The following is a 27,095-nucleotide window of genomic DNA, read 5'->3' as shown; positions in this document are numbered from 1 at the left end:
TGTTGTAGCTGTTCCTGAAGGCTGCTATATGCTGAGGAGCTTCCTGGATACTTCCGCTTTCCATTAACATGAGATTGTGAGAGGCTTCGTACTCCATACGGAACTCCTCTTTCACTCATGATAGTGGACTGCAAAGAAACAGATCATTCAAACACATCATTCAAACTTCAACAAAAACTCATAAAAAAATACTTATTGGAAAAAAACCATAAACTACCTGAAGAAATAGATCATTCTCTTCTTCTACCGATAGCTTTGAAGTCTCTGAACTTCTATCCCAAGTGCAGACAACTTCTCTTGCAGGTTCTTCTTATATATTTCAGCAACTCTCTGCGCCTTTCTATCAACATAAGTGCCATTTTTTTTGTATGAGTCTTGATGAAAACTTCACCAAGACTCACTGGTCTTACCAATTCATCTTCCTGAAATGATAAGAAGAAGGTTTATGAATAAGCAAGCATCTTCCAAAACTCAAACAATTATATACTAATAGAAAAAGATACACATACCATTTCCTGTTGGATTTGTAGATAGGACTTTTGACCTGATAAGTGAACATGAGGACCTAAACCGTCACGTTCAGACATCCGAGCTGCTGATGTGATTGCACTCTTCTCTTTTGCTTCCTCTGTGTCCCAAAACGCAGTAATCTTTCTTCACAGGGTATCTCCAATCCAGTGTGGTTGCTCGCGTGAAGTTCTTGCTCTGCTGACCATGTCTTTCATTCTGCTTTTACATATTCTCTCAAACTTCGCCTGAACCACACCTGTAATTAATGGATCCCAGGTGTGGGTTTTCTACAATAACAAGAAGATAATGTTAGTAAGTAAAACATTACTGAAACACTATAACTAGAGAGAAGAAGATATTAGTCATCAAAAAACTGTTGTAAATGAAACACTATAACATTACCGCGAATTCAACAAAATATCTCATTTATCTTTCACGAGGCACTCGTCTCCAGCTATAAAAGGGACCATCAAATTTGTTGGTGAAAACTTTGGTAATCTTCCGGTTCAATGCAGACATGTCACGACCAAACCTCCCAAAGCAGAAACAAAGTTTGTGTTACAAATATTAAGACAAAGTATCAAGATACAAACACAAAGCATTAACTTTAACAAACGAACCATTAACAAAGCAAACCCTTTAACAAATGATGCATTAACAAAGCATTAACTTTAACCAACTAAACCATTAACAAAGCAAACAAAGCTTCCATTAACATCAAGACAAACAAAGCTTCCATTGACATCAAGACAAACAAAGCACTAACGAAGCATTAACCTTAACATTAACAAACAGAAGAATACCGTCACTACTAACAAACACAAAGCACTAAGAAAGCACTAATAACATCAACCTAAACACTAACAATAATCTTTCACATTACAACACAAACATTACATTAACCTAAACACTAACCTAAACAATAACATTAAGCTTACCATGTTTTACCCAGCTTCTCTATGGGGGAGAGGACTGTGGTGTAAGCTTTCCTCCCAGGCTTCGTCAGCAAAGCATTAAGAAGCCGGAGCTGGTCTTCTGCGAGATTGGGTACCATCATCTCCTTCTGAATCATCCTCCGATGGAGCTTCGTCAGCATCACTGCGAGCTTCTTGAGAGAGTGGCGGGGCTCGTTGCTGAGACGGTGGAGAGGCTCCTCGCTGAGAGTGTGGAGAGGCTCCTTGCTCAGATCGTGGAGAAGCCCATGGTTGAGAGTGTGGTTGAGGAGATGCAGAGTGACGAGGAGATTGGTCTGAGAAACGCTGGTGAGGAGAAGCAGAGAAACGAAGTTGAGACTGCTCTGACCTTCGTTGTTGAGGTGGTGGTTGAGACTCGATGTTCCCTTGTTGCGAATTCTGGAAAAGCTCCATCAGAGGTGGATAACCGCGGACGTCCAACGGCGGTGAGAGATTGGGGACAATCAGTGGTGGAGATGATGCCGGAATGAAGTCATACCTACTCGGTAGCGGTGATGGAGTTCTGACCTTGAAAGCTGAATCGTTGGCTGCCCTCTTCTTCGACGTCGAAGCTCCCCCTCGTCCTTTCTTCCTTCCACCGCCTGCCATCGGAGATTGCAGAAAACTCGGCTTTCGATTTGGGTTCGAATTTGGGAGATTTGGGTGGGGATTTTGGTGGAATCGAAGAGAGAATTTGGGAATTAGGGTTTCAAAAATTTGGGAATTAGGGATCGATGAACACTTAGCCAAATTTCTCTGTTTGTTAAGCGGGCTTGTGAAAATAATTGGACCAGGATTTGGGTTTATGGCGGGGTAAATTGGCGGCTTAATTTTTCGGCCAGTCGAAGGTATTCAGTCGCAATTCAGTCACAACATGAGTAACTTAATTTTTTTAAAACAAGCAGCATTAGTATACTTTATAACTATATCATAACTTACTAATTTTTAAAAGTTTATGTAAATAACTTAGTATGTGACTTAGTTATTTTCAATGATTTATGTAACTTACTTAAAATGTACATTTGATATTTTTTTAAAAATGCACATAACTATGTGAATGCACATATGTAACATATTTCATAATTTTTTTAAATGCAGATATGTTAGTTTCTTAACTATAAAAACTTTTAAAAACATCTTATATTCAATTCATAATGTATGTGAATGAATGGAAAAAGTTGCAAGTTCTGAAAATATAGATATATACGTATGCGACTAAATAGTGAGACACAAAAAAAAAAAGTAAATCAGCCTCAATACGTAGGACACATGTTTTTGTTTTCTCCGACCAGCAAAAACAGTCGCAAAGTAGTCGTTAATTCGCGACAAATTAACGACTGATATTATTGGTCACAAATAAGCGACTGTTACACGACATCTGACATTTAGTAGTATCGTAGTTGCAGTTCAGTCGCGAATGAGTCGGTAACTTTTCCGACTGCTGTTTTAGTCGTGAAGTGCAGTCGTTAAATCTCTGTTTTCTTGTAGTGGTTGACACTTGAGTTTGGTTCACTTGGTGATGAGCATGGCTAGTTTTTATAAGTACACCAGTTTGTATTGCAATTTATAATTAATAACTAGGACTATGAGTTGAACTCTTTTGATAATTACTCTCTCTCTTTAAGAAATGTGAACTCCCAAGCATTCAACTTCTCTCTCTCATTTATTCTTTTTGCTTGAGAACAAGCAAATGATAAGTGTGGGGGAGTTGATATATTCATAAATTGCATCATTTAGTGTACATATTTGAGTCCAAATCATGTCTCATTTGCATATAGGTCTTTAGACATGGTTTTAGGACTTAGGAGATTGCATTAGATCCAAGAGAGTTTTGCATGGTTTGGAATGTTTAGCAGGTGCTTATGGGGCCTATTTGGAGTGGAGAATGTGAACCTGCTCAAGAAATGTAGTTGAAATGATCAAAAATGGTGAAAAAAGGCAAATTGGAGCTTCTCGGCAAAAAGTCTGTACTGCTTGTCGGAGATTCTCGGCTAAAATCCATACCGCGGGTAGGATTCTCGGCCAAAACACGTACTGGTCGCTTAAGCTTCTCGGCCAAAACTCTCGGGTGCAGATACATCTCAGAAATCCCATTACCGGAAGGTCTTTCCGGCCGATTTAGCTTCTGGGGTCTTCAGCAAAGATCAATATAATTGAGTCTAGATTCCAGAACAGTTGGAATCAAGGAATTTTAAGCACTGAGCCGAAAGATATGGCCACTGGAAGACGAACATGTGTCACACTCATTCCAGAGAAACCCGATACACCTCAAAGACGTCGTTACTAGGAAGCCTTCCTCTCCGATTTGGTTTACGCGATCTGCATGGAAGTTTTAGAGAACTGACTATAGTTTTCAGACCGCTTGAAATCATGAGATTTGGAGTCGTGAGCTAGGTGATTTTGCAACCGGAAGGAAGACATGTCTAGAAGCCGATTTGGACCCGTGCAATGCACGTCAAAGATCAACCCTCCAGGAACCCTTCCATTCCTCTGAAGCACTTGCACTCTTCATCAACATTATATATAATTGAGCTGCTTTGCCACTGGAGTTTGAATCAAGCCATTTGGAACAGTATTGCAGGAGTTATGATGCATCAAACGTGGAGTGGTCCGAGAAAATGAGAAATGATGCGACTTGGGTGTGCGACTTGATTAACTCGCACCCATGAATGTTCATGCTCTGGAAGCAAGTTGAAACTTTAGAGATGAGTGTAAGGAGACTCTGATCAAGGTAGAGACTTCTAGAATCAAATTTGACTGAGTCCACAATGCTGTGCGAGATAGGCCTGCGAGTTGGACATGAAGTGGAACCATGTAGCACATGTGTTCACAAATGAGACCGACTTGGGCGTGCGACTTGGGCAAGGAAGTGACCATCTCGCACATCAGGTGCCAGACCCAACTGAGCCGGGTCAGTACCCAGTTTGTCCTGGCTGATCTGGTCCAAGACCCTTAGTATAAATAGTTTTTTGGAGAAGAACCCTAGACACCTTATCTTCTATCTTGTTTTCTCTTTGTTTCTCTTTCCTTTTTAGTGTAAAACGACCTTGATTAAGAGATATCTGGCAGATTTAAGAATCTAAAAGCTGTTTTTTATCATCTCATCTTCTTATCCTTGTTCTAATCATGTTTAACACAATCTCTTGCAAAAGATTAGGTGTGTTAAGCATGATTAGTGAGTAGTCATCTTTTAAGCTTCTAGGTGTGTAGATTAGGGTGCTTAGATGTTGATTTATGATTTTTAGGTTCTAGATTTTCATTTCCTTTCCTTAGTTAGCTGTTCTTAAAGCTAGATCCTTGCACATCACTTGGGTCTATAATCTGGGTCTTTCATGCACCAAAAGTGGTTGATGAAATGTCTGAATAAAAGCTAAGGGTTTATGCATTAATGTCATGATGATGTTTGTTAATTGCATAAATGACATATTAGAGTTGATTCTTAATGCTTACTAGTTCATATTTCACAAATGGAAATTTGTTTTGAAAGTGGATTAGTATAAAGATTAATACCTTCATAAGAGGATTAGTCTAGCTTTAAACTCTAAGTTGATTGGATTAGAGATCATGTGATTGCTTGCTATGTCTTTCTGTGTAAGATTCAGTATTTCTTAGCTCTTATTTTGATGCACAAAGAGGCTTTCTGGTCATTATAGACTTGGAACCTTATGCTTGTTGATTGCTTATTCATCTAATGGGAATTAGTCTTGATTTGGTAACTAACAAAAGGATTTTTGTCATGAGAATGAATTAATCTGATTTGGAAGTCTAGACTAAAGAATTGCAAGTGTTGCATTGTTTGCTTAGCATCATGAATTCACTTTTAAAGCACCCTGATCAATGATCACATCTTGAGGTTTAGCTTTCTCTTATTTTGAATTTGAGTCTTTGTTTTGTTTGTCTTGTTTGCTTGTTTAATTCTTAATTACTGCTTGTTCTTGTTTATTTTATGTTTTTAGATCACTTAATGACCAACCAGTTTTTTTAGACTTGGATTAAGATAGACCCTCATATTCTTAGTGCCTAGATAATCTCCATTTGGATTGACCCTCAAGTGCTACAACACAAGAGGTTAATTGACCTTAATAGGCTAAAAACCTACTATCACTTTCCTTCTTTTTTTTACCTATTTATTTTTTTGATGCATACTAAAGCCTGTATAAGAAAAGAAAAACAAGATTTTAATAGAAAAGAAAGTTAAACAAAAATAAATAAGTACCTGAATGGGTTGCCTCCCATCAATCCCTTTGGTTTATAGCGCTTAGCTAGACTTTGCAAAGAAAAAGACTTAATTCAAATAAGATCTTGTCCTAAGACAAGTCTTTTTCGAAATCCTCTTGTTCTCTCTAGCAGGTTCTTCATCACTCCAGATTTCTTCTGGTTAAAATGCTTGAGCTTTATGCTTTCCTCCTTTGTTCTTAAGTGGTGTAGCTTCGTAGAAGATGTTCTTGTCGATATTTGCAAAAGAAACTCTCCGGTTGGGCCAATCCATGATGGCTCCCGCAGTTGCTAAGAAAGGCCATCCAAGGATAACTGGATATGAGTCATCTTTGGTCTTCACTATGTATAGATCGACAGTTGCTATGCAATATCTAATTCTTAGAGAAATGTCTCGGGCTATTCCTCTTGGAGTTGCACTGGAATCATCTACTAAGCTAATCTTTGTCATGGTACTTGAAATGTTCTTAATACCAAGTCTCAAAGCAGTAGCTTTGGACATCATGTTAATGCAAGCTCCATAATCACAAAGAATATTGAGAAAACTTTCACCTCTAATGTCACAAGAGATAAGAAATTGACCTTTGTCTTGAGCTTTGTGCAGATTTTGAACTGGTCTACCTTCTTGGGCATGAGTGAACAAATCTTTCATCTCTTGGATATACTCTTTGCTATCACAGAAGAAGTGGCCGATCATGTAGTCTCTACATGCTTTGGCAAACGAAATTCCTTTGGGCAGAGTCTGAACTACTTTATTGAACTCTTCAAGTTTTTCTTTGCTGATCTTGTTTGTGTAGTCACTGGCTTCTTGGGGATCTTTGAGATGGATCCTGTAAACAGCTGCATCAGGTGATGATACGATCCAAGGGAATCTACTCTGAAGAACAAGGCTACAGGTGGCGATATATTGACCAAGATGGAACGATGAGGCGATAAGGTGGTGGTGGTGGCGCGGTGATGACTCGATGGATTTGCGATGGTGGTCTAGTGAGCGAGACAATGAGTGGCAATGGTAGTGAGTGGCTCGGATTGATGATGCGAGATGGTGGCGTGAAGAGATCGGATCCGAAACGATCTGGTAGTGATGGATTCGCGAGAGTATGGTCGATGGATAAGGGATGATGGCGAGAATAGAGGATGGGGAATCGATTAGATGATAGGTTGAAGATTTTCTTGTAAGAAACACTTGTAAGAAAATCGAATTCAATGAACTTTTGAGTCAAGGAATCAAGGAAAACGATGCTGTTCTCTTTTTACGTTAAAATTCCAAGCTGCCTAATGACTTAGGCGATTTCTCTATTATATAGACTTAGAGAAATCGCAGCCCTAAAGAAACAAAACTACATGAAGTTTAAATAAAAACAACAGGAAGTTTGATTTAAAATAAAAACAGCGAGGCGTCCCTAAAATCCTAAGTGGTGCGCCAAAATACTAAGTGCACAAGTCATTGTGACTTTGCACATTATTACCCATTAGTAACAACTTCTAAGTAACTCGACGTAGCAATGATTTCTGCCTCGTTAAAAACCTTGGAGAAGAACCTCCTTGCCTTCCAAAATCTTCACCAAGGAAAAGAGTACAGAATCATCACCTAAGTTACCTAGTCATTGTTACTGGGTTCCTCATTCTTCAAGATAGAGATGTTGAAGATGTGAGCTCCAGCCTCCTGGTGATCGCTGTCCTCTGTGGCAATGAGTGCGTGAGCCTCCTTAGCCATCTCTCTAGCTCTGGAACGAGTGATCCTGCCAGCTACCTCTGGTTCCTCCTCCTCTGAGCTGGTCACGATCATATCATCCTCTCCCTCTTGAAAAGGATTTGTCCTCAAATCTGAATCTGCAACATAAGGAAGCAAGTCAGAAACATTGAAAGCATCAGAAACGTCATACTTACCTTGAAGATCAATCTGATAGGCGTTGTTGTTGATTCTTTTGATGACTGCGAATGGTCCATCCACTCTGGGCATTAGCTTGTTCTTTCGTTCAGCTGGAAATCGCTCCTTCCTCAGATGGATCCACACCAGATCGCCTTCTTCAAAAATCAGCTCCTTTCGTCCTTTGTTGGCATGCTTCTCATACTGCTTTGTCTTTTTCTCGATATTCTCCTTAGCCTTAGCATGAATTCTTCTGACCTGTTCAGCTTTCTCCTTGCCATTCAAACTGCATTTTCCACTTAAAGGCAAAGGGATCAAGTCTAGAGGTGATTGTGGATTAAACCCATATACAATTTCAAAAGGAGAAAAGAGAGTAGCAGAATGCTTAGCGTGATTGTAAGCAAACTCGACATGAGGCAGGCACTCTTCCCATGTCTTGAGGTTACTTTTCACCAAAGTCCTTAGAAGTGTGGACAACGTTCTATTCACCACCTCGGTCTGTCCATCGGTCTGAGGATGACACGTAGTTGAGAATGAGAGCTTTTTTCCCAGCTTAGCCCAAAGCGTTCGCCAAAAGTGTCCTAAGAACTTCGTGTCTCGATCTGAAACGATAACCTGTGGCATTCCATGCAGTCGTACTACTTCCCTGAAAAACAAGTTAGCTACATTCACAGCATCATCTGTCTTGTGGCTAGCGATGAAGTGAGCCATCTTGCTAAACCTGTCAACAACTACAAAAATAGAATCTCTACCATTTCTGGTGCGAGGTAAGCCAACTACAAAATCCATAGAGATATTAGTCCAAGGTTGAGAAGGAATAGGCAAAGGAGTATACAAACCGTGAGGTTGAACTTTACTCTTAGCCATCTTACATACGACACATCTAGAGCAGATTTTCTCAACGTCCTTCTTCATGTTCGGCTAGTAGAAGTGCTCTTGTAGCCCAAGAAGTGTCTTTGTGACGCCGAAATGTCCAGCTAATCCACCTCCATGAGCTTCTCGTACCAGTAACTCTCGAATGGATCCTCGTGGTATGCACAATCGGTTACTGAAGAACAAGTATCCATCCTGTCTATAAAATTTCTCATAGGCAAACTTATGACATTTGGCATAGCTCTCAGAAAAGTCAGTGTCAGATTCATAAAGATCTATAATATGCTCAAATCCAATCAACTTTGATGTTAAAGTCGAAATAAGAGTGTACCTCCGGGATAATGCGTCTGCGACCACATTATCTTTACCTTTTTTGTACTTAACAATGTAGGGGAATGTCTCAATGAACTCCATCCATCGCCCATGTCTTTTGTTAAGTTTCTGCTGACCCTTGAGGTGCTTTAGAGACTCGTGATCGGTATGAATGACGAATTCCTTAGGCCATAAGTAATGCTGCCACGTCTGGAGAGCTCGAACCAATGCGTATAACTCCTTGTCATACGTGGGATAATTCAGCGTTGATCCTCCTAACTTTTCGCTGAAGTAAGCGACGGGCTTCTTATCCTGCATAAGAACTGCTCCAATACCTACACCAGAAGCATCGCATTCAATCTCAAAAGTCTTAGTAAAATCAGGAAGTACTAGTAAGGGCGAATTGATAAGCTTCTCTTTAAGGGCTGTAAAAGCCTGTTCTTGCGCCTCTCCCCACTTGAACCCCACGTCTTTCTTGATCACTTCTGTTAAGGGCGCGGCTATGGTGCTGAAATCACGAACAAAACGCCTGTAGAATCCTGCTAAGCCATGGAAACTTCGGACTTCTCCAATGTTCTTGGGGGTTGGCCACTCCTTGATAGCTTTTATCTTCTCTTCATCTACTTTAACTCCTCCTGCACTTACTACAAAGCCTAAGAAAACAATTTCGTTAGTGCAGAATGAACATTTAGATAAATTAGCAAAGAGAGATTGAGAGCGAAGAACATCAAGAACCGATCTGATGTGATCTAGATGTTCTTCCAAACCTTTACTGTAGATGAGGATATCGTCGAAATAAACCACTACGAACACGCCAATGAATGGTCTCAGGGCATGGTTCATTAATCTCATGAAGGTGCTGGGAGCATTGGTGAGACCAAATGGCATAACTAGCCACTCGTAGAGTCCTTGCTTTGTCTTGAACGCCGTCTTCCATTCGTTCCCTTCCTTCATTCTGATCTGATGATACCCACTCTTCAAGTCTATCTTAGAGAAGATTGTCGATCCACAGAGCTCATCCAGCATATCATCTAGTCTTGGAATCGGATGCCTATACTTCACAGTGATGTTGTTGATAGCTCGGCAGTCTACACACATCCTCCAGGAACCATCTTTCTTTGGCACCAACAGAACTGGAACCGCGCATGGACTCAAGCTTTCTCGGATATGTCCCTTGCTCATCAGCTCTTCCACTTGCTTCTGCAGCTCCTTAGTCTCTACAGGATTGGTTCGGTATGCTGGCCTGTTAGGTAAGGCTGATCCTGGTACCAAGTCAATCTGATGCTCTATCCCGCGAATTGGAGGTAGCCCTGGTGGAATTTCTACTGGAAAAACGTCCTTGTATTCCTGCAAAATCTCAAACATAGCACTAGGAAGCTCCTGTGAAGGGTTAGTACTAACAAGGGATTCCTTGTACACAAACATAAAAGTAGTCATTTCAGGATCAAAGAGTTTAGAAAATTCACTGTGGTTTATGTAGAGGCTGTTGGCGACTTTCTCCTTTTCCTTGAGCTTCATTTGAACTTGATCTTGATAAATCTCGGTAGGCGTGAGAGGTAGGAGGGTAATTTTGCGACCTTTGAACTCGAATGAGTGCTTGTTGGTGTAACCGTCGTGTATCACCCTACGATCTGATTGCCACGGTCTGCCTAGCAACACATGACTCGAACCCATGGGAATGACGTCACATAGAATCTCATCTTCATACTTCCCAATGGATAGAGAAACCCTCACTTGCTGAGATACGGTCAAGGCTCCACTATCATTCAACCACTGAAGCTTATACGGCCTTGGATGAGGAATAGTCTTGAGCTGGAGCTTCTTAACCATCTCTTCGCTTGCAGCATTAGTACAACTTCCTCCATCTATGATCAGGCTACAAACTTTTCCTTGAATGAAGCATCTCGTATGGAACAGGTTCTCTCGCTGACAAGTCTCTTCAGGTTGACTCTGAACACTCAAAGTCCTTCTGGCAACCAGCATCTCGCCCACGGCAGCAGCTTCTTCCTCTTCCTCTGTTTCATATTCGGCCTCGGAATCCTCTTGAGGAACTATCTCTCCTCCCTCTTGTAACAAGAATACCTTCTTGTTTGGACAATCTCGAGAGTAATGTCCCATTCCTTGACATTTGAAACACCTCACATTGCTAATAGAAGTACCACCTCGAGGCTTGAACTCAGATTTAGCTTCTTCTTTAACTCCAGTAGAGGGCGGTTTGATGTCTCTGGAGTAAGCTGGTTTGCTGATCTCCTTAGGCTTAGGCACACTAGGCGTGAATGTGGACTTGAAATTTCGCCTCTTGACTTGAGATTCCACCAATTCAGCCTTATGCACCATCTCTTGTATATCTGCGAAATCCTGAAGTTCCACCTTGTCTTGAATTTCTCGGTTAAGTCCTCCAAGAAATCTCGACATTACCATCTCTTCGCCTTCTCGTAAATCTGCACGAATGAGCAAAGTTTCCAATTCTTGATAATAATCTCGAACAGACTTCGTACCTTGGACAAGGCGCCTAAGCTTGTTGAGTATCTCGCGCTGATGATGGGCCGCAACGAACCGCTTCCTCATCTGTATAACGAGCTGCTCCCAAGTAGTAATCGGAAGTTCCCTCAAGCGATTTCTGGTGACTCCCAACTGCTCCCACCATAGAAGCGCATACCCATGAAATTCCGAAACTGCAATCTTCACCTTGTTGAGCTCATAAGTTCCTTGGACCAGAAAATTAGACTCCATCTTTCTTTCCCAATCTAGATAAGCTTCGGGATCATTGGTTCCATGGAAAGGAGGATACTGGATTTTGATATGACGCAGCTGCTGATGTAGAGGATCATAATCTCGACCCTGTCCTCGGCCTCGATCTCGTCTCACAGTTTCTCGGCTATGATCAGAAGCTTCGTCCTCCTCATAGTATTCTGGGTCTGATTCCAGGATAACTCGATGCCCAGCAATATATTCCTCTTGTCGGTGCTGACGATCTACTCTTGGGCCATCTCGATCTGCACCAGTAGGATTCCTCCTCGGATTAAATGTAGTCTCTCTGCCCCCAATCTGGCTTCGACTGGACTTAGCTTTAGTCCTGGCTTCGGAAGGTGGGTGGCGTGGAAGTTTCCGGGAAGACCCTATGTGCCCTTTACCCTTAGCTAAGCGCATTGCTTCCGATGGAGTTGGAGTTTGAGACGACTCTTCTCCACTTGCACTGAGATCTTTGAGCAGATCATTCATCTTGGACTCGAACTTGTCGTTGAGTTGTTCGATTTGTTGATTGAGCTGAGTTGCTATGGCTTGATTCGCTTCTTTAATTTGTTGAGACATTGCTCGGTTCAGAGCTTCCATCGCCTCAGCCGAAAGCTCCATGGTACCTAAAAAAATTAAAAAAAAACTTGCAGTAACTTGTTCGAGAAGAAATCACGAAAACAGCAAAATTAAACTCATCATAAAAAAATTAAAAGATCCCCACGAAATCTAAAAACAAACTTAACGAAACTAATGAAATTTAACGAAAATATTTTTTTTTTTTTTTTTAAACTTAACAGAAATCACAAAAAGATTTCCTAACAAGCCTACACAAAAAAAAAACGATGAAAAACGAGGCCTAACAACAAAAATCGAAGACTAACGAATCCCTAACACACTAACAAACGAGTTACGAGATCACGAAACCCTAACAAACCTAACGAAGTCGCGCAGACTCTTAACAAACCCTAAGAACACGACTACACGCAGACTCGTATCGATCCGAACGAAAACAATGAATGAGCAGACTCGAAAAACAATCAGACTCGAAATAAACTTGAGACGAACACGATCTAACAGGAATCCTAACAGCGATCGATCCTAAACACAAAACAAGAGGGAACGATGCGATGATATGAAACAAAAGGAATCAAATCGATGCACACAGTCACAAAACTCGCTAACCCTAATATCACAGAGACGAAAATTCAAAGCACGGAGATTAGGGTTAGAGTTTCACTCAGCCTTTGGTTCAGAGTTGGCTCTGATACCACGTGATACGATCCAAGGGAATCTACTCTGAAGAACAAGGCTACAGGTGGCGATATATTGACCAAGATGGAACGATGAGGCGATAAGGTGGTGGTGGTGGCGCGGTGATGACTCGATGGATTTGCGATGGTGGTCTAGTGAGCGAGACAATGAGTGGCAATGGTAGTGAGTGGCTCGGATTGATGATGCGAGATGGTGGCGTGAAGAGATCGGATCCGAAACGATCTGGTAGTGATGGATTCGCGAGAGTATGGTCGATGGATAAGGGATGATGGCGAGAATAGAGGATGGGGAATCGATTAGATGATAGGTTGAAGATTTTCTTGTAAGAAACACTTGTAAGAAAATCGAATTCAATGAACTTTTGAGTCAAGGAATCAAGGAAAACGATGCTGTTCTCTTTTTACGTTAAAATTCCAAGCTGCCTAATGACTTAGGCGATTTCTCTATTATATAGACTTAGAGAAATCGCAGCCCTAAAGAAACAAAACTACATGAAGTTTAAATAAAAACAACAGGAAGTTTGATTTAAAATAAAAACAGCGAGGCGTCCCTAAAATCCTAAGTGGTGCGCCAAAATACTAAGTGCACAAGTCATTGTGACTTTGCACATTATTACCCATTAGTAACAACTTCTAAGTAACTCGACGTAGCAATGATTTCTGCCTCGTTAAAAACCTTGGAGAAGAACCTCCTTGCCTTCCAAAATCTTCACCAAGGAAAAGAGTACAGAATCATCACCTAAGTTACCTAGTCATTGTTACTGGGTTCCTCATTCTTCAAGATAGAGATGTTGAAGATGTGAGCTCCAGCCTCCTGGTGATCGCTGTCCTCTGTGGCAATGAGTGCGTGAGCCTCCTTAGCCATCTCTCTAGCTCTGGAACGAGTGATCCTGCCAGCTACCTCTGGTTCCTCCTCCTCTGAGCTGGTCACGATCATATCAGGTGATGATCTAAGAAAAGATAGATACCTGGCTCTTCTGAAATATGTGGAGATGTTCTCCTTAGTCTCCTTGCTATATCTAGAGAAAAATTGAAGGCAGCTTTGCTTCCAGATGTCATTGAATCTGAGGTAGAGAGGAATGGACTTCACAAATTTGTTGAATTCGATCAGTGTTTCTCTGGATATGTGATAACACCTGATTTTGACCACTTTTCACCATTGATTTCAAATGCTTTTTCAAAGGTTTTACTTAGTTTTAGGAACTTTTATTATGATTTCCATGTATTTGTAGTTTCAAGGATCTTTTCAGAAAACTTAGGAAAATGATGGCAAAATGGATGAAATCCACATTTTTAGCTAAGAGTCAGACCGTCAGAAGCTCAGCCTCAAATAAAGACTTTCTCACCCTCTAAACCAGCTCAAACTTGGAGACAATAAAGAGGAGACAACCAGCTTTCCATATCATTTTACATCACAAAGATCCAACAGTGCAATTAAAAGATACATGGAGAACAAGTTCACCAGTCCCGGAAAACTCTCACCCGTGGTAAACACATGTTTTACCTGCCCTGGAAGACTCTCACCCTTGGGGGACCTTAGGACGAGCCACAAGGCCCAACATCAAAGCCTACTTTGTCATTTATCTTCAGAGAAGCCCTAAATGAGACCTGGAAGATCTTAGGACCTATACATACATTTTTTAGCAGCCCTAAACGGGTGTGTGCTCCTGTAATGAGATTTTGAGCCACCAAACTCTGTTTTTCTAGGGTTAGGTGATGGAGATGGGGATTATTCCCCAGATCCATTGTTCTTTCTCCTTTTTATCTTATTAACTTTTCTGTTTCATTCTTTTGCATTTTTCTATGTCTTTTTATCATTCATTGCATCATGTAAATCAGTCCTAGAGAGTCAAGTTGTTTGAAGATATCGACAAGCATATATATCGATTAGAATTTCTATTGTTCTTAGCCATATTCTGGATCTCATCTCTTCTAAGTTGTTCATAAAGCATGAGAGTAGATTCATGACCTATTCTCTGAGCCTAGGATCGATCAGAGCCACGAGAGTGCTGTATCAGATCATCTATACCTAGCTTCAGAAGAACATAGTCGCTATAGGAGTCGAGAGCTACCTATAGAGAATATGTGAGTAGACAAATTCAATATCTAATGCATGATCTTAAGTTTAGCATGAGAGCAAGAGTTAATTGCTAGATCTAAGAGATTAGTTGATTAAGGTGTCGACAGTTGGTTAATCATACATATGTCTATTCTAGTTCAATGCAGATTCCCAGAAACAGATGAAGATAAATCGCCCGGAAGCTAATTGGAAATACCATCATACATCGATTAGAGTAACCCGGAGAAGTCTAAATCGCCACCTATGAGTTTAAGAGTCTTTAGTTTGAGTCGATATGCTTTAGATGTTCTTTTAACAATTCATCCTGCATTGCATTTCTTGTGAATATTAGATTAGGTTTAGTTTAGGATCTTAACCAAAAATCCCAAAATCTTTAATTGGTTTATGACTTTGCCTACTTCCTAGTTTGTTGTTTCTCGCAGATTAGACATCCTCCCTGTGGATCGACACCCTAAGTCCAACAACGTACATCTGTGCACTTGCATACACTAGGGTTTTATAAATTTAAAACTTTTGGAGGACTAATGGCTTGTTAAAAAACAACCCTAGGCCTGCAAGCCCATCAATATGCTCTTGGTTATTGGTTCTGAGTTGCTACTAGATAAATTGTCTCCAGGGTTTGCATCTTCAACAAACAGACCTTACTCTTCATCTTCTGAGAATTGCTCTCGGAACTCATTCTCACAAGTGTAAAGAGATGAGATCCAGAATATGGTTTAGAGACTTAGAAATCCTAATCGAACATGTATACCTATCGATGACTCTTTAGAAACTTGACTCTCTGAGACAGATTTACATGATGCAAGGAATGATAAAAGACATGAAAAAATGCATAAGACGAAACAGAAAAGTTAATTAGTAAAAAAGGAGAAAGAACAATATATCTAGGGAAGAATCTCCTTCTCCATCGCCTAACCCTAAAAAAACAAAGTTAGGTGGTTCAAAATCTCATTACAGGAGCACACAGCCGTTTAGGGCTGCTAAGAAATGTATTTATAGGTCCTGAGGTCCTCCAGGTCTCATTTAGGGCTTCTCTGAAGAGGAATGGCGAAATGGGCTTTGATGTTGGGCCTTGTGGCTCGGCATTGGTCCACTGGGGGTGAGAGTCTTCCGGGACAGGTAAAATGCTTGTTTGCCTCGGGTGAGAGTCTTCCAGGACTTGTGAATTTGGTGAACTTGTTCTCCATGTATCTTTTGATTTCACCGTTGGATCTTCCTGATGTAAAATGCTATGAAAAGCTGGTCGTCTCCACTTGAATGTCTTCAAGTTTGAGCTGGATCAGACAGTGAGAAAATCTTCATTTGAGGTTGAACTTCTGACGGTCTGACTCTGAGCTATAAATGTGGATTTCTTCCATTTTGCCATTTTTTCTCTAAGTTTCCTGAAAACAGCCTTGAAATTACAAATATAGAAAAATCATAATAAAAGTTTATAAAACTGATTAAAATTTTTGAAAAAGCATTTGAAATCAATGGTGAAAATTGGTACAAATACGGTGTTATCATAGGCGAACTGCCTCTACTACATGTGTCAGCTTCAACTCGGTTCTGCTCACTGTAGATTGGCATCGTGATGATGATAATTATGCGGGGCTATGCTGATTAGATTCATTGACTTTGGTTTGACTCTCCATTAACCTGGTCAATGGGCCTTAACAATTTACATGGACCTAGCTAATTGGAGGTGCTAAACCCACTTCTAATATAAGTATTATTGGATTTCTTGTGTTTATATCAGTTTGTAAACTTACATGTAACAGAACTAAACATAACTATAGGCAAACAAAAATAAAATTGCTTCTGAAAGAAGTAAATCATAGCTTTACTAAAACTAGTTTTACATAATAAGCAAGCGACTCAATAGTCTAGATTATAAATGTTGTATGAGTTTATGAAAAGAAATGTACATACGTAATAGGTCTCTACTTGATTTATTCGATAACTAGAATTTGAAAGAGGAAATACATTTTCTAGCAAACTAATAATATATAACAGTACAAAAGAAAACACATAAAATTGAACACGGCGAAAATCTTAATCATTCAATCAAAGGATTAAAAAAATTTAGAAACTAAAATATGCGTTGCTCAGAGCCTCGGATATTCATCTTTAGTCTTATCCCCTTGGTCTTGTCTCACCAGTACCAGTCACCAGTCGATTAGAGGTTATTGATTTTTAAAAAGTCGGTTAGTGGGTTTTATAGAGATGTTCATAATTGGCAGCAAAAGAAAAGTAGACGGAACCAAATTTTGATTGTGGAAAGACGATCACAGTTCTAAGTTTTGTTTCATCTTTTACAATTGTAAGTTTACTTGTACATAAACTATTTAAAACCAACAAAAAAGATTCAAAAATAATAATATAACAAGTCATAATTCATTTGGCTACTTGTTCGAGGACACCAACTTTCGTCTTCCAAGAATCATCTTCTAATCCACTCGCTGGTAATGGTGGCAACGAGAAGACGCTAACCGTGGAGCTACCGCTGCGGATTTCCTTTAATACCCTTAATGCCGACACAGTGCTCTTCATATACAAGCTCTCCATGTACTCGATCTCAGACAGGTCTTTTGGAACTCTGAGGACATCAGAACCGTCCGCTTCTGTCTTGACCGTTCCAGAAGTTGTTGCCTCTCCTCCTTCCTCCAGATTCCAACTTTTGTTAGATGGGAAGAGGTGGTCGAGCATAGCCTCGCACTCTTTCACAAATGTGTTGAGCAGGTCGGTCGTGAAGAAAGGTTCTTGCAAAACCTTTTGGATGAATGGTAGTCTGATAAGAGCACCGGTTCTTTTGTCGTACTTTTTGAGAATCTTTGCTAATCCTGTAACCCAGTAGAACCCAATTCTTCACAATTAGCGAATAAGAATAAAGGCAACAAACCTTGAGTTTATTCTTAAGAAGAGCATAAGGAAAGCATCTATGATGAGCGGCCAATAAACTAATTAGAGCATATTCCTTCATGTGGGCACATTTTTAATAAACAAAAAATATACCAACTGTGAAGAATATCGACTCTTTCAATACATGTAATGTGAACACTAATGAAAATTCCTACTGAATTTTTACAAATACAACAAATGTATTGCCCATTGACCAGGTTTCCCTTACAAGGAACTGCTAAAACTGAACACCGCTGTTCTGATGAGTTTTATAAAGCTAGAGATCGGCCTAGTGAAAATGGTTGACAGGCAAAACAAGTAAGCTTGTTCTGTTTAGGCATAAGGTTTAATCAATGTTGGCTTTTCTAGTTAGGAGTGTATAGAACCTACGGAATTAAAACAGAGAGGGCATGAGAACGAACGATTACCTGTATAGTTAAGAGCACTATAATTCATCAACAGCACCATTTCTCCATGAAAGTCTACAATCTCTTTCTTTATATTAATCATCTCTTCATTTGAATTCTTTGCCTTTGTCACTTGGTCCTTCAATTCCTGCGATTCCGGTTCCCAGAAGAAGTTGAATATGCTGTTTAAACGAAAAAAATGGTCCACATTCTAGCCCTTGGAAACTTAAAAGGATACTGATCAGTGAAATGGACTAAAACTACGTACATAAATCTCTAACTAGTCTTAGAAAGTCGGGTATTCTTGCCACTTTTAGCGTATAGAGCAGCCAAGAAAGGGGCAAATAGTGGTGGTCCCTAGCCGGTGGGATTCGAACCCTGAACAAGACCCACACGATCATCATTCACCACTCGAAACCGCACCATTGGGCATTGGACGACCACTCTCTGGTTTCTCCTCATTCAACTACTTTCAAAACTTACATAAGATTTCTCTACTCCAGTTTTGGCTAATAATTCTTATGAAAAGCTTGGAAACCTAGAATTCGATACTTAGAATTGTAATAAACAATCAGGAAATGCAAATTACATTTACATCTGACTACTACTATTAAAATTCATCATCATTACTCATTAGCAATAGAGATCGCCTGTTTCTGAAATACTTACATCGTGAAAGACACAGAACATGAGTTTTGAGATTTCAGGTTGAAGCAAACAGATCATACGAAATAACAGAGCTCTGTTTCTTCATTAATAACAAGATCGCCACCTGTTTGTATCGTTTCACATAATATTCGAGGGAATTTGATTTTTGTGTACCTTCAATCTGATGATGTATTCTTCCTCTTTCTCGACGAAGAAAGAATTGAATTTCTCAAGCTCATCCTCGAGAAGGCGAATGAAATCGAGCTCCTCTTTCGTCATACCTTCCGTTGGATCTGCGTCGACAGGATTCGGGTCGGATCTCGAACGTTTGTTTGGGCGACTCTCGCCGCCTCTAGGCTCCATGAGCTTGAGCTTCTTCTTGAGCTCCTTGTAGGAGAGAAACTTGTCTTGCCATTCAGGCAAGGTTTCTTCGATCTGGTTGCTAAGGCTCTTGCCGAATTTCATGGCGAACGAGGGAGAATCAAAACTGGAAAAAATAGGTGAGGCCTGCTCGTGGCTCATATATTGTTTTTATTTATTGCCGAATATTCGTGGTTTTGTTTATGGAATATCCAATTTTTAGTCTCGCTCGTCGAGCATATCTGTTAATTTTAATATTTATATTATTAGTTTATTTACATGTAGAATAAGAATTTCTCAAACGAACCAAGGGATGCCTTGTTAAAGACCCTAAGGTGTTGCAACAGGTGCTCTAGACGCTGAGTCAGAGCGTGTGGCCCTGGACGCATTAGAGCGGGTTATAGTTAACCGAACCACCATGGTGATGGTCCATCGGTTATAAACATTCAACAATCAAGAACACAGATGTAATATCTTGCTTGATTTCTGGTATATGATAAGAAGTTTAGAAGAAATGATTTGATTATCTATGTCATTAAAGTGCTTTTATCTTTTCGGGCATTGGTCTTAAGAAAATTCGAGAGTTAACTATACTTGAGCTGAGAACAATTTCAGAGTGAGTGACCTATCGGAAAGTAGTCTGTGGTACCGTCTGAGTAAGGATAAAATCATGGGGAAAGATAATGTGGTGATTGCAAGAATAATACACAAGTCTTACGAGCCTTCCAGACTAACGCACCGACCATCAGACAGTGATAGGCCAACGGGCCTAATAAAGGACGTTGAGCCAACGAACTTAGAGAGAAGACGTTAGGCTCACAGACCTAGAGAGAGGGTGTTGGAGTCACTGGAATGAGCGGTTGGGGCGTTCAGAGTTGATAGCTGGTCCAAATAAATAGCGGGATCGGAATCTCACTGTAGGTAATAGCCTGTCCGTCTAGTCTTCAGGAAAAAAAGACGGGATCGGAATCTCACAACAGATGGAATTGCAAGTCGTTAAAATTGATGTCATCATGGAAGAAAAGCCTGACACTTTAATTAATATCAAAGATGGAATTTATGCACAGATCCTAATCTCTGGATCTCTATTTTTGATTAAACTAAATTCCTCCCTAAACCAATCTAAACCAAAACGAACCTTAAATAACCCAATTTTTTCCCAAAATATTATGTCTCATATTTCTCTTCTTTCCTCTGTGCCATCATCCTCCCTTCTCCTCTTCTTCTTTTTTTTTTACGTCTTCTAACCGCAGCTCCTTCTCCTTCCTCTGCTCCTCCTCCCCTTTGGTCGTGCCGCCACATCTCTCCCTTATTCCTCTCTCTTCTCTCCTGGCCTCCTCCTCTCTCTTTCGCACTGCTGACTTGCACGGCGATTATCCAGCAAATGGCGAGGATTCACGCGACGAGTTGCATATAAAATAGAAGCCCTAAGTCCCAGATTTTCGAGAAGACCGAGTTTGTCCAGATCAGAGATCGGTACCAGGAGTTATAGCCTTTTTCGTGTCAGTGTCGAATCTGCTCGAAAAATAAGGAAAAGTGGAAAAAAGTATATTCATCCAGTAAGGAAAATGTGAGGGCTTGTTGCTTATCGCACCCCTTCATTATGTGTTTTGATGTGTTGATTAGTCTTCTCTTAAACCATGGCTGTTATAAGTGTGTCCATAGGATGTGAATTGGTGTCTTTATGAAATGTTGTTGATGATATGTGATGTGCTACACGGGCGTTTTCGGTCCTGGCATACATGCTTCTCACCAATAGAAAAAACTGGATGGCTAACCCAATGGGGTTAGACCATCGACCTAACATGCCCGATTTTGGTTTCCTCGGGAACCCAGGATAAGGATGTTACAAGTTGGTATCAGAGCTCAGGGAGATCTCCTAGTTTTTTCCTAAGAGGTCGTGCCCACAGTTTTGTCGCTTTTGATAAAGATATATATACATATATAGATACATATATAGATATATATGTTAAAAAAAAATTGGGTGATTTCGAAACCGGTAACAACAACACATCAGATAACAGTTCAATAAAACTTCTCTTTCTTATTTATTTTTTCTTTTTTTTTTAGCTGGAGGTTCTTCCACACTTGTATAGCAGCACGCAAGAAGGTCACTCCTCGTTTTCAAGTGGAGATTAGCAAAGAGCTGGTTGTCATCTCGTCCGATAGGTAATTTGTGTGCTTCTAGCTTTGAAAAAAAGGTTTTCTTTTGGAGTAGAACTTAGATTTTTAATTTCCTGATTTTTTTTAGACTTTTAATTATTTTCTTGCTTTTAGGTTTTCTTATGAATTAGTTAGATTTCTTGTTAGTGATTTTTTCTTTTCTTTTTCTTTTTTTAAAAAATTGTTCAACTCCTCTTTTTCACGTTAATAAAAAAGAAAAAAAATTTTAGGAGTAAAAATCGGTTTTTCTTTGTTTAATTTATTGATTGTTTTTAGGTTTTAATATGAATTAGTTAGATTATGTGTTCATATTATTTTCTTTTCCCTTCTCTGGAGATTGAGAATTCTTCTTCTTTGCATTCTTATCGAGGGTTCGTTTCATTTCCCCAGCTATTCCATTTCCCAGGATTCGGGGACGAATCATTTGCAAGGAGGAGAGAATTGAGAGATCCCAATCTCTTGATCTTTTTTTTTAATTAAAATCAATTCCTCCCTAAACGAATCCAAACCAAACCAACCTTATATAAACCAATTTTTTCCCAGAAACCCATATCTCTCCTATTTCTCTATTCTCCTCTTCGATATCATACAAATTGAAGCCCCAAGTCTCAGCTTTCCGAGAAGACCGAGTTTGTCCAGATCACAGATTGGTTCCAGGAGTTATGGTTATTTTCGTGTCAGGTGTCAAATCTGCTCGAAGATGAGAAAAGGTGGAAAAATGTATCTTCATCCAAGGTGAGGGCTTGTTGCTTATCCCACCCCTTCATTTTATGTTTTAATATGTTGATTAGTCTTCTATTAAACTATGGCTGTTATAAGTGTCCATCGGATGTGACTTGGTGTCTTTATGAACTGTTGATGATGTGTGGTGAGATAGATTGTTAGAAATAGATGATGACTGATGATTGATGCTTGAAGGAACAATAAATAATACTTTGATTGTTTTCTTGTTTATTTTTAATCAGCTTAATTTTATTGGATTGAGTCTTTCTTGAGCTTGTTTAGGATTAAACTTTTCTTAATCGTTATTTCACATTATGTTGGAAGTGATAATGAATTTCTTAAGGTTCACCTCACTGGGTGAATAACTCACGCCTCCTTTTTCTTTTCAGGTTAGCACTGGGTCGAATGTTTAGTGCATGTTGTCATTGTTACATAGGCGTTTTCAGTCCTGGCGTATCTGTTGCTCAACAATAGACAAAACCAGATGCCTAACTGAATGAGGTTAGATCATTGACCTAACATGCCCGATTCTGGTTTCTGATATGTCTATATTTTACATCATTTAGATTGCATTATAGAGTCCTCATTATGTGTTTTCTCATGTAAATTGAGTCTTTAGGCGTTAAAATAGGACTTAGGGCTTGCATTAGGTCCCAAATAGTTTTGCATGTTTTGAAGTCTTTATCAGGAGCTTTGGAGACCAATTGGAGCCTAAGAAGAGGAAAAGAAAAGAAAACGGTGAAGAAAAGGGTCAAAAATGGTGAAAACCGCTTGGAGGAATTTCTCGGCCAAATCTCGTACCGACTGGTCGGAAACCTCGGCCAAAAAATGTTTACCGGACGCTCATTACCGGCCAAAAACCTTACCGATCGGCCAGAATCGAGTATCGAGTGCAAAAATACCACGGGACAAGTTTTTGACCGAGGCAAGAATTTTTACGACCAAAAAGCTTACCGCGGTACACAGCCCTCGGCCATTTTTCTTACCGCGGGAAGGTTTTTACGACCAAAAGTTGTCCTTGCCCGCGCAATTCAGAGATCAGCAATCCGGGGAACTTTCCGGTCCGAATCAGTTGGCAGGGTCTTTACCAAAGTTGGAGATAACCAAGCAAAGATTCCAGAACAGTTGGAATCATCCAATTCGGACCAGTGGAGAGAAAGATATGGCTTCCGGAGCATTCACCAGCATTGCGCGTACCCGAGAACTGAACGGCGAACTTAAAAGATCATGGCGGACGGAGCCCCTCCAGACCGAACCAGCTTACCCGGTCTTCACCAAAGTTCGAGATCCATGGAAGATCTTCTCAGAGCATTTGGAATTGCTCAATTCGGAGCAAAGGTTTGGAAGATAAGGTCTCCGGAGTTCACATCGGTCTAAAAGTCTATTTTCCGGTGATTTCAATGCGGCGCAAAGATGTTAAATCCAGGAAGCCTTCCACTCCCCAAGCTCCGATGGTTTTTTCACCAAAGTTCGAGCTTATTGAGTCATATTGACTGTGGAACTGGTCCCAGAGCAATTGGAGTCGTGTGCTGAAAGTTACTGCTTCCGGAAGGTGACATGGTCGATACAAGCCTAAAAGAGTTGCGATACGCGCTAAGTATTCTCACAAGCCTCGGTATCTTTACCTTGGCGTCACTCAAGTCGAGGCTCATATCTTGGAAGTATTCTGGACTAGACCTCGTGCCAAAGCCTTGGCATGGTTAGATCGAGGTATGCATACGTAAGAACTGAAGCTGGAAACGACTAAGTGTTGAAAGTACACCTCGGTGTAATGACCTCGGCGTGCATGCCGGACTGTGTTCTCCCAAGCACCTCGACATCATGACCCCTCGACATTTTATCCCGAGGTCCCTTGTCACGAACCCAGAATCAAGAACAGAATGGCTCAAGAACATACACGTGAGGATAGATCAAAGACTAGGGTTCATGCATGTTCTTGACGTGTTCTTCACGAGATCTTCATCTTGATCCTGACTCACGTGCACGCCTCGGCATGAAGACCTCGGCTTCACTTTCCGACACACCGTGGCACTCACCCATCAACCCAAGAAGGCGGTTCAGTACCCGGTTTGTTCCGTGCTGACCCACGACACTTTCCCTTTGCTATAAATACATTTTGAGACTAAAAACCTAGGGATCTTATCTCTTATCTGTTTTTAGCTCTAAGAACTTGCCTCTTTTGTGAAAGTTGATTAATCTAATCCGATATCTCGTTTTTGCATCGGAATCTTGTTCTTTCTTTATTTCTTTTATCATCCAACATCAAACTCCTTATCATGACTAGCTACACGTCTTGCAAAGGACTTAGTGAGCTCGTTATGATCAGTGAGTAGTCGTTTAAGCGGCTTTAGATAGGTAGATTAGGGTGCTTTCAAGGTGGATTAATGGGTTTAGGTGTCTAGTCTTGCATGTTTCATTCCTTAACCGACGAGATCTCTAAGCTGGATCCAAGCACATCACTTGAGGTTAAGATCTGAGACATATCTCGCATCAGAAGTGTTTGTAGAAATGTCTGAACCACTCGGTTAAGGGTTTAAGAGTCTTTCATCGCGAGAGTGATAGTTTGTTCTCTTAAATGACGTTTTTGAACCGATTCTTATTGCTGACTGATTCGTGCTTCTCAAAAGGGATTTTGGTATGAAAGAGGATCAGTTTAGACGTTTAATACTTTCATGAGAAGATTAACGTGCCTTGAGTTCAAAGTCAAATGAAATCGCTTGATAAAATGATTCATTAGCCCCTTAGTCTAACTTGGAAGCACCCGAGTCAAATATCCTGTCTAAAGCTTCTGCCTTTATCATTCATTACCATCATCTGAATCACCTGTTTGTTATTTGCATCTTGATTAGTTTAAATCTCTGCTTTTATTTAACTTTATTGCTCATTTGCCTGTTAATCATCGTCACCAAACTTTTATCATCTTGTCTTGACTTAAGTGAACAAATGACATAGGCTAGTGTCTCGTTTACAAGCTTGGTTTGACACCCCTTATACTACTTTGACAAGGGGATTGATAACCCTTCTAAGAGCCTGAAAACTCTTAGTTATCAATTGGCGTCGTTGCCAACTTGTAGGAGCATTAGTCTCTTGTTTGTTCTTGAGTTCAAGCTTTTCTTTCCATTGTTTTACTAACTTCTTTCCAAGTTCTTGTTTTGTTTTCAGGTGCATGAATACCAGGTCTCGGAGCACAGGATCGCTTTTCCCATACGACGATAACATCGACAGATTCGAAAGGCGAGCTCGCGAGAGAGAACGGCACTTTGACAGACTTGGAATGGCAGAACAACAGAGAATGGAGCAACAGGCTCAGGCAGCCGAGCACCAGGCTCAGGCTAATCAGGCGCAGGCAGGAAGAAATGAACAACAAGCCTATGTTAATCAGCAACAAGCTCAAAGAAACGAACGGCTTGCTCAGCAAAACCAACACCAAGCGAATAGAAATGAACAACAAGCCCATCATGTTCATCCGCCACCGCCCCAAGTTCAGAGACAACATCCTCCAATCTGTGTTGGAGAGAATGACCGAGCTAATGCGCACCAATACCGAGCTGGGATTCAAGCTCCACCAGTTCAAAACAACAACTTTGAAGTTAAAGCTTCCCTGCTCAATATGGTGCAAAACTCAAAGTTCCACGGTCTGGCTGGAGAAGACCCTCTCGAGCATCTAGATCAATTTGATCGGGTTTGCGACTTAACCAAGATAAATGGCGTCTCCGAAGATAGCTTTAAGCTACGCTTGTTCCCTTTCAGTCTCGTTGATAAAGCACACCAGTGGGAAAAGAATATACTGAGGGGTTCTATACAAACCTGGGAGCAGTGTAAACTGGCGTTCTTATCAAAGTTCTTTTCCACATCACGCACGACTAAGCTCAGGAATCAGATCTCAAGTTTCACGCAGCACAATAACGAGAGCTTTAGTGAAGCTTGGGAACGGTTTAGAAGCTACACTAACCAATGCCCACACCACGGCTTCTCAGAGGCATCCCTCTTGAGTACTTTATACCGAGGTGCACTCCCCAAGATCAGAAACCAACTCGATACAGCTTCAAATGGGAATTTTCTTGGAAAAGAGATCACTGCGGCAATGGAACTAGTTGAGAACCTAGCCATGTCCAATGACACGTATGGAGAGGACTTTGATAGAGCAAACCGTACAGAGGGATCTAGTGATGAACAGCGCATGAAAAAGGATATAAGAGAGCTTCAGAGTAAGCTTGACAAGGTTTTGATGGCGACTCAAAAGCCAATACACTTTGTAGGCGAGTTTGATGAGCAAGGGCCAAGTTTTGACAATGTCAATGAAGATGGTCTAACACAAGAGGAGCTGAATTACATAGGGAATCAGCAGAGGTATCAGCGGTTTAACAACTAAAACAGTAACCCAAACATCTCATACAGAAACCCGAATGTAGCTAACCCTCAAGACCAAGTGTACCCTGCTCAACAGCAACAACAAAGCTATGCTCAAAAGGCTCCTTTTCAGAATACCTTCCAGCCCAAGCAACAGTTCAGTGGGCAACAGCACGGCTACACTCAGCAGAATCAAGCGGCTCAGAGTAACAACTTCAACAACCAACCGCAGCAACACAAGTTTCCACCAGGGTTCCATCCGCAGCCGATGGGTAATCAACAACAGATTCAGGGAACGGGTCAGAATCAAATGGGGAACGACGTCTGTGGGATACTACAGCAACTGTTACAGGGCCAGCAAAGGGTTGAGAGCCAGCACGCGACAATGCAGCAAGATATCAGAGAGCTTAAGCAGAATCAAGCTTCTACATCATCAAGAGGCCCGGCTTTACCAGGTAAACCGGAGCCGAACCTTAAAGAGTATGTGAACGCCATCACATTGAGGAGTGGTAAGGAATTACAAACTCCAACGCCTAAGACAAAGCTCATTGAGGCCAATGAGCAATTAGAGGGGGAGGCAGCCTCAGACGATGCGTGTAAAGAAGCGGTCTTAGAGAAGGAACCGATCAAGGACAAAGGAAAAGAGGTGGAAAAGACAACCGAGCTTGAAAAGCCCTATGTTCCACCACCACCTTATCAACCCAAGATACCGTTCCCAGGGCGTTTCAAAAAGAAAATCCTAGA

At 40.7% G+C, this 27,095-nt stretch overlaps 1 protein-coding gene and 1 non-coding gene across 2 annotated transcripts; both read right to left on the bottom strand.

The window, feature by feature from the left end:
- Positions 1–17,051: 17,051 nt before the first annotated feature.
- Positions 17,052–19,329, bottom strand: LOC18027620 (SPX domain-containing protein 2). Its single transcript, XM_006409665.2, has 3 exons — positions 18,930–19,329; positions 18,129–18,255; positions 17,052–17,642 (listed from the first exon to the last, which is right to left on the bottom strand). Exons 1-3 carry the CDS (start codon positions 19,275–19,277, stop codon positions 17,197–17,199), a joined length of 921 nt encoding a protein of 306 aa, XP_006409728.1. The 5' UTR covers positions 19,278–19,329; the 3' UTR covers positions 17,052–17,196.
- A 6,537-nt stretch (positions 19,330–25,866) lies between these two features.
- LOC112081663 lies at positions 25,867–25,973 on the bottom strand. The gene has a single exon (XR_002896585.1). It is a non-coding gene; the product is annotated as a small nucleolar RNA R71 (small nucleolar RNA).
- Positions 25,974–27,095: the final 1,122 nt, after the last annotated feature.

This window comes from Eutrema salsugineum, unplaced genomic scaffold (genome assembly GCF_000478725.1).
Source record: "Eutrema salsugineum unplaced genomic scaffold, Eutsalg1_0 scaffold_10, whole genome shotgun sequence".
NCBI classification, from domain to species: Eukaryota; Viridiplantae; Streptophyta; class Magnoliopsida; order Brassicales; family Brassicaceae; genus Eutrema; species Eutrema salsugineum.
This window is presented reverse-complemented; position numbering and strand designations above follow the sequence as displayed.

What these genes read in the sequence shown, in the direction of transcription:
- LOC18027620 (XM_006409665.2), bottom strand. Translation starts at nt 19,277, where the DNA reads ATGAGCCACGAGCAGGCCTCACCTATTTTTTCCAGTTTTGATTCTCCC. An exon ending in AATACATCATCAGATTGAAG is followed by an intron (nt 18,256 to 18,929) that starts GTACACAAAAAT and finishes CCGGAATCGCAG; the next exon opens with GAATTGAAGGACCAAGTGAC. An exon ending in TAGTGCTCTTAACTATACAG is followed by an intron (nt 17,643 to 18,128) that starts GTAATCGTTCGT and finishes ACTGGGTTACAG; the next exon opens with GATTAGCAAAGATTCTCAAA.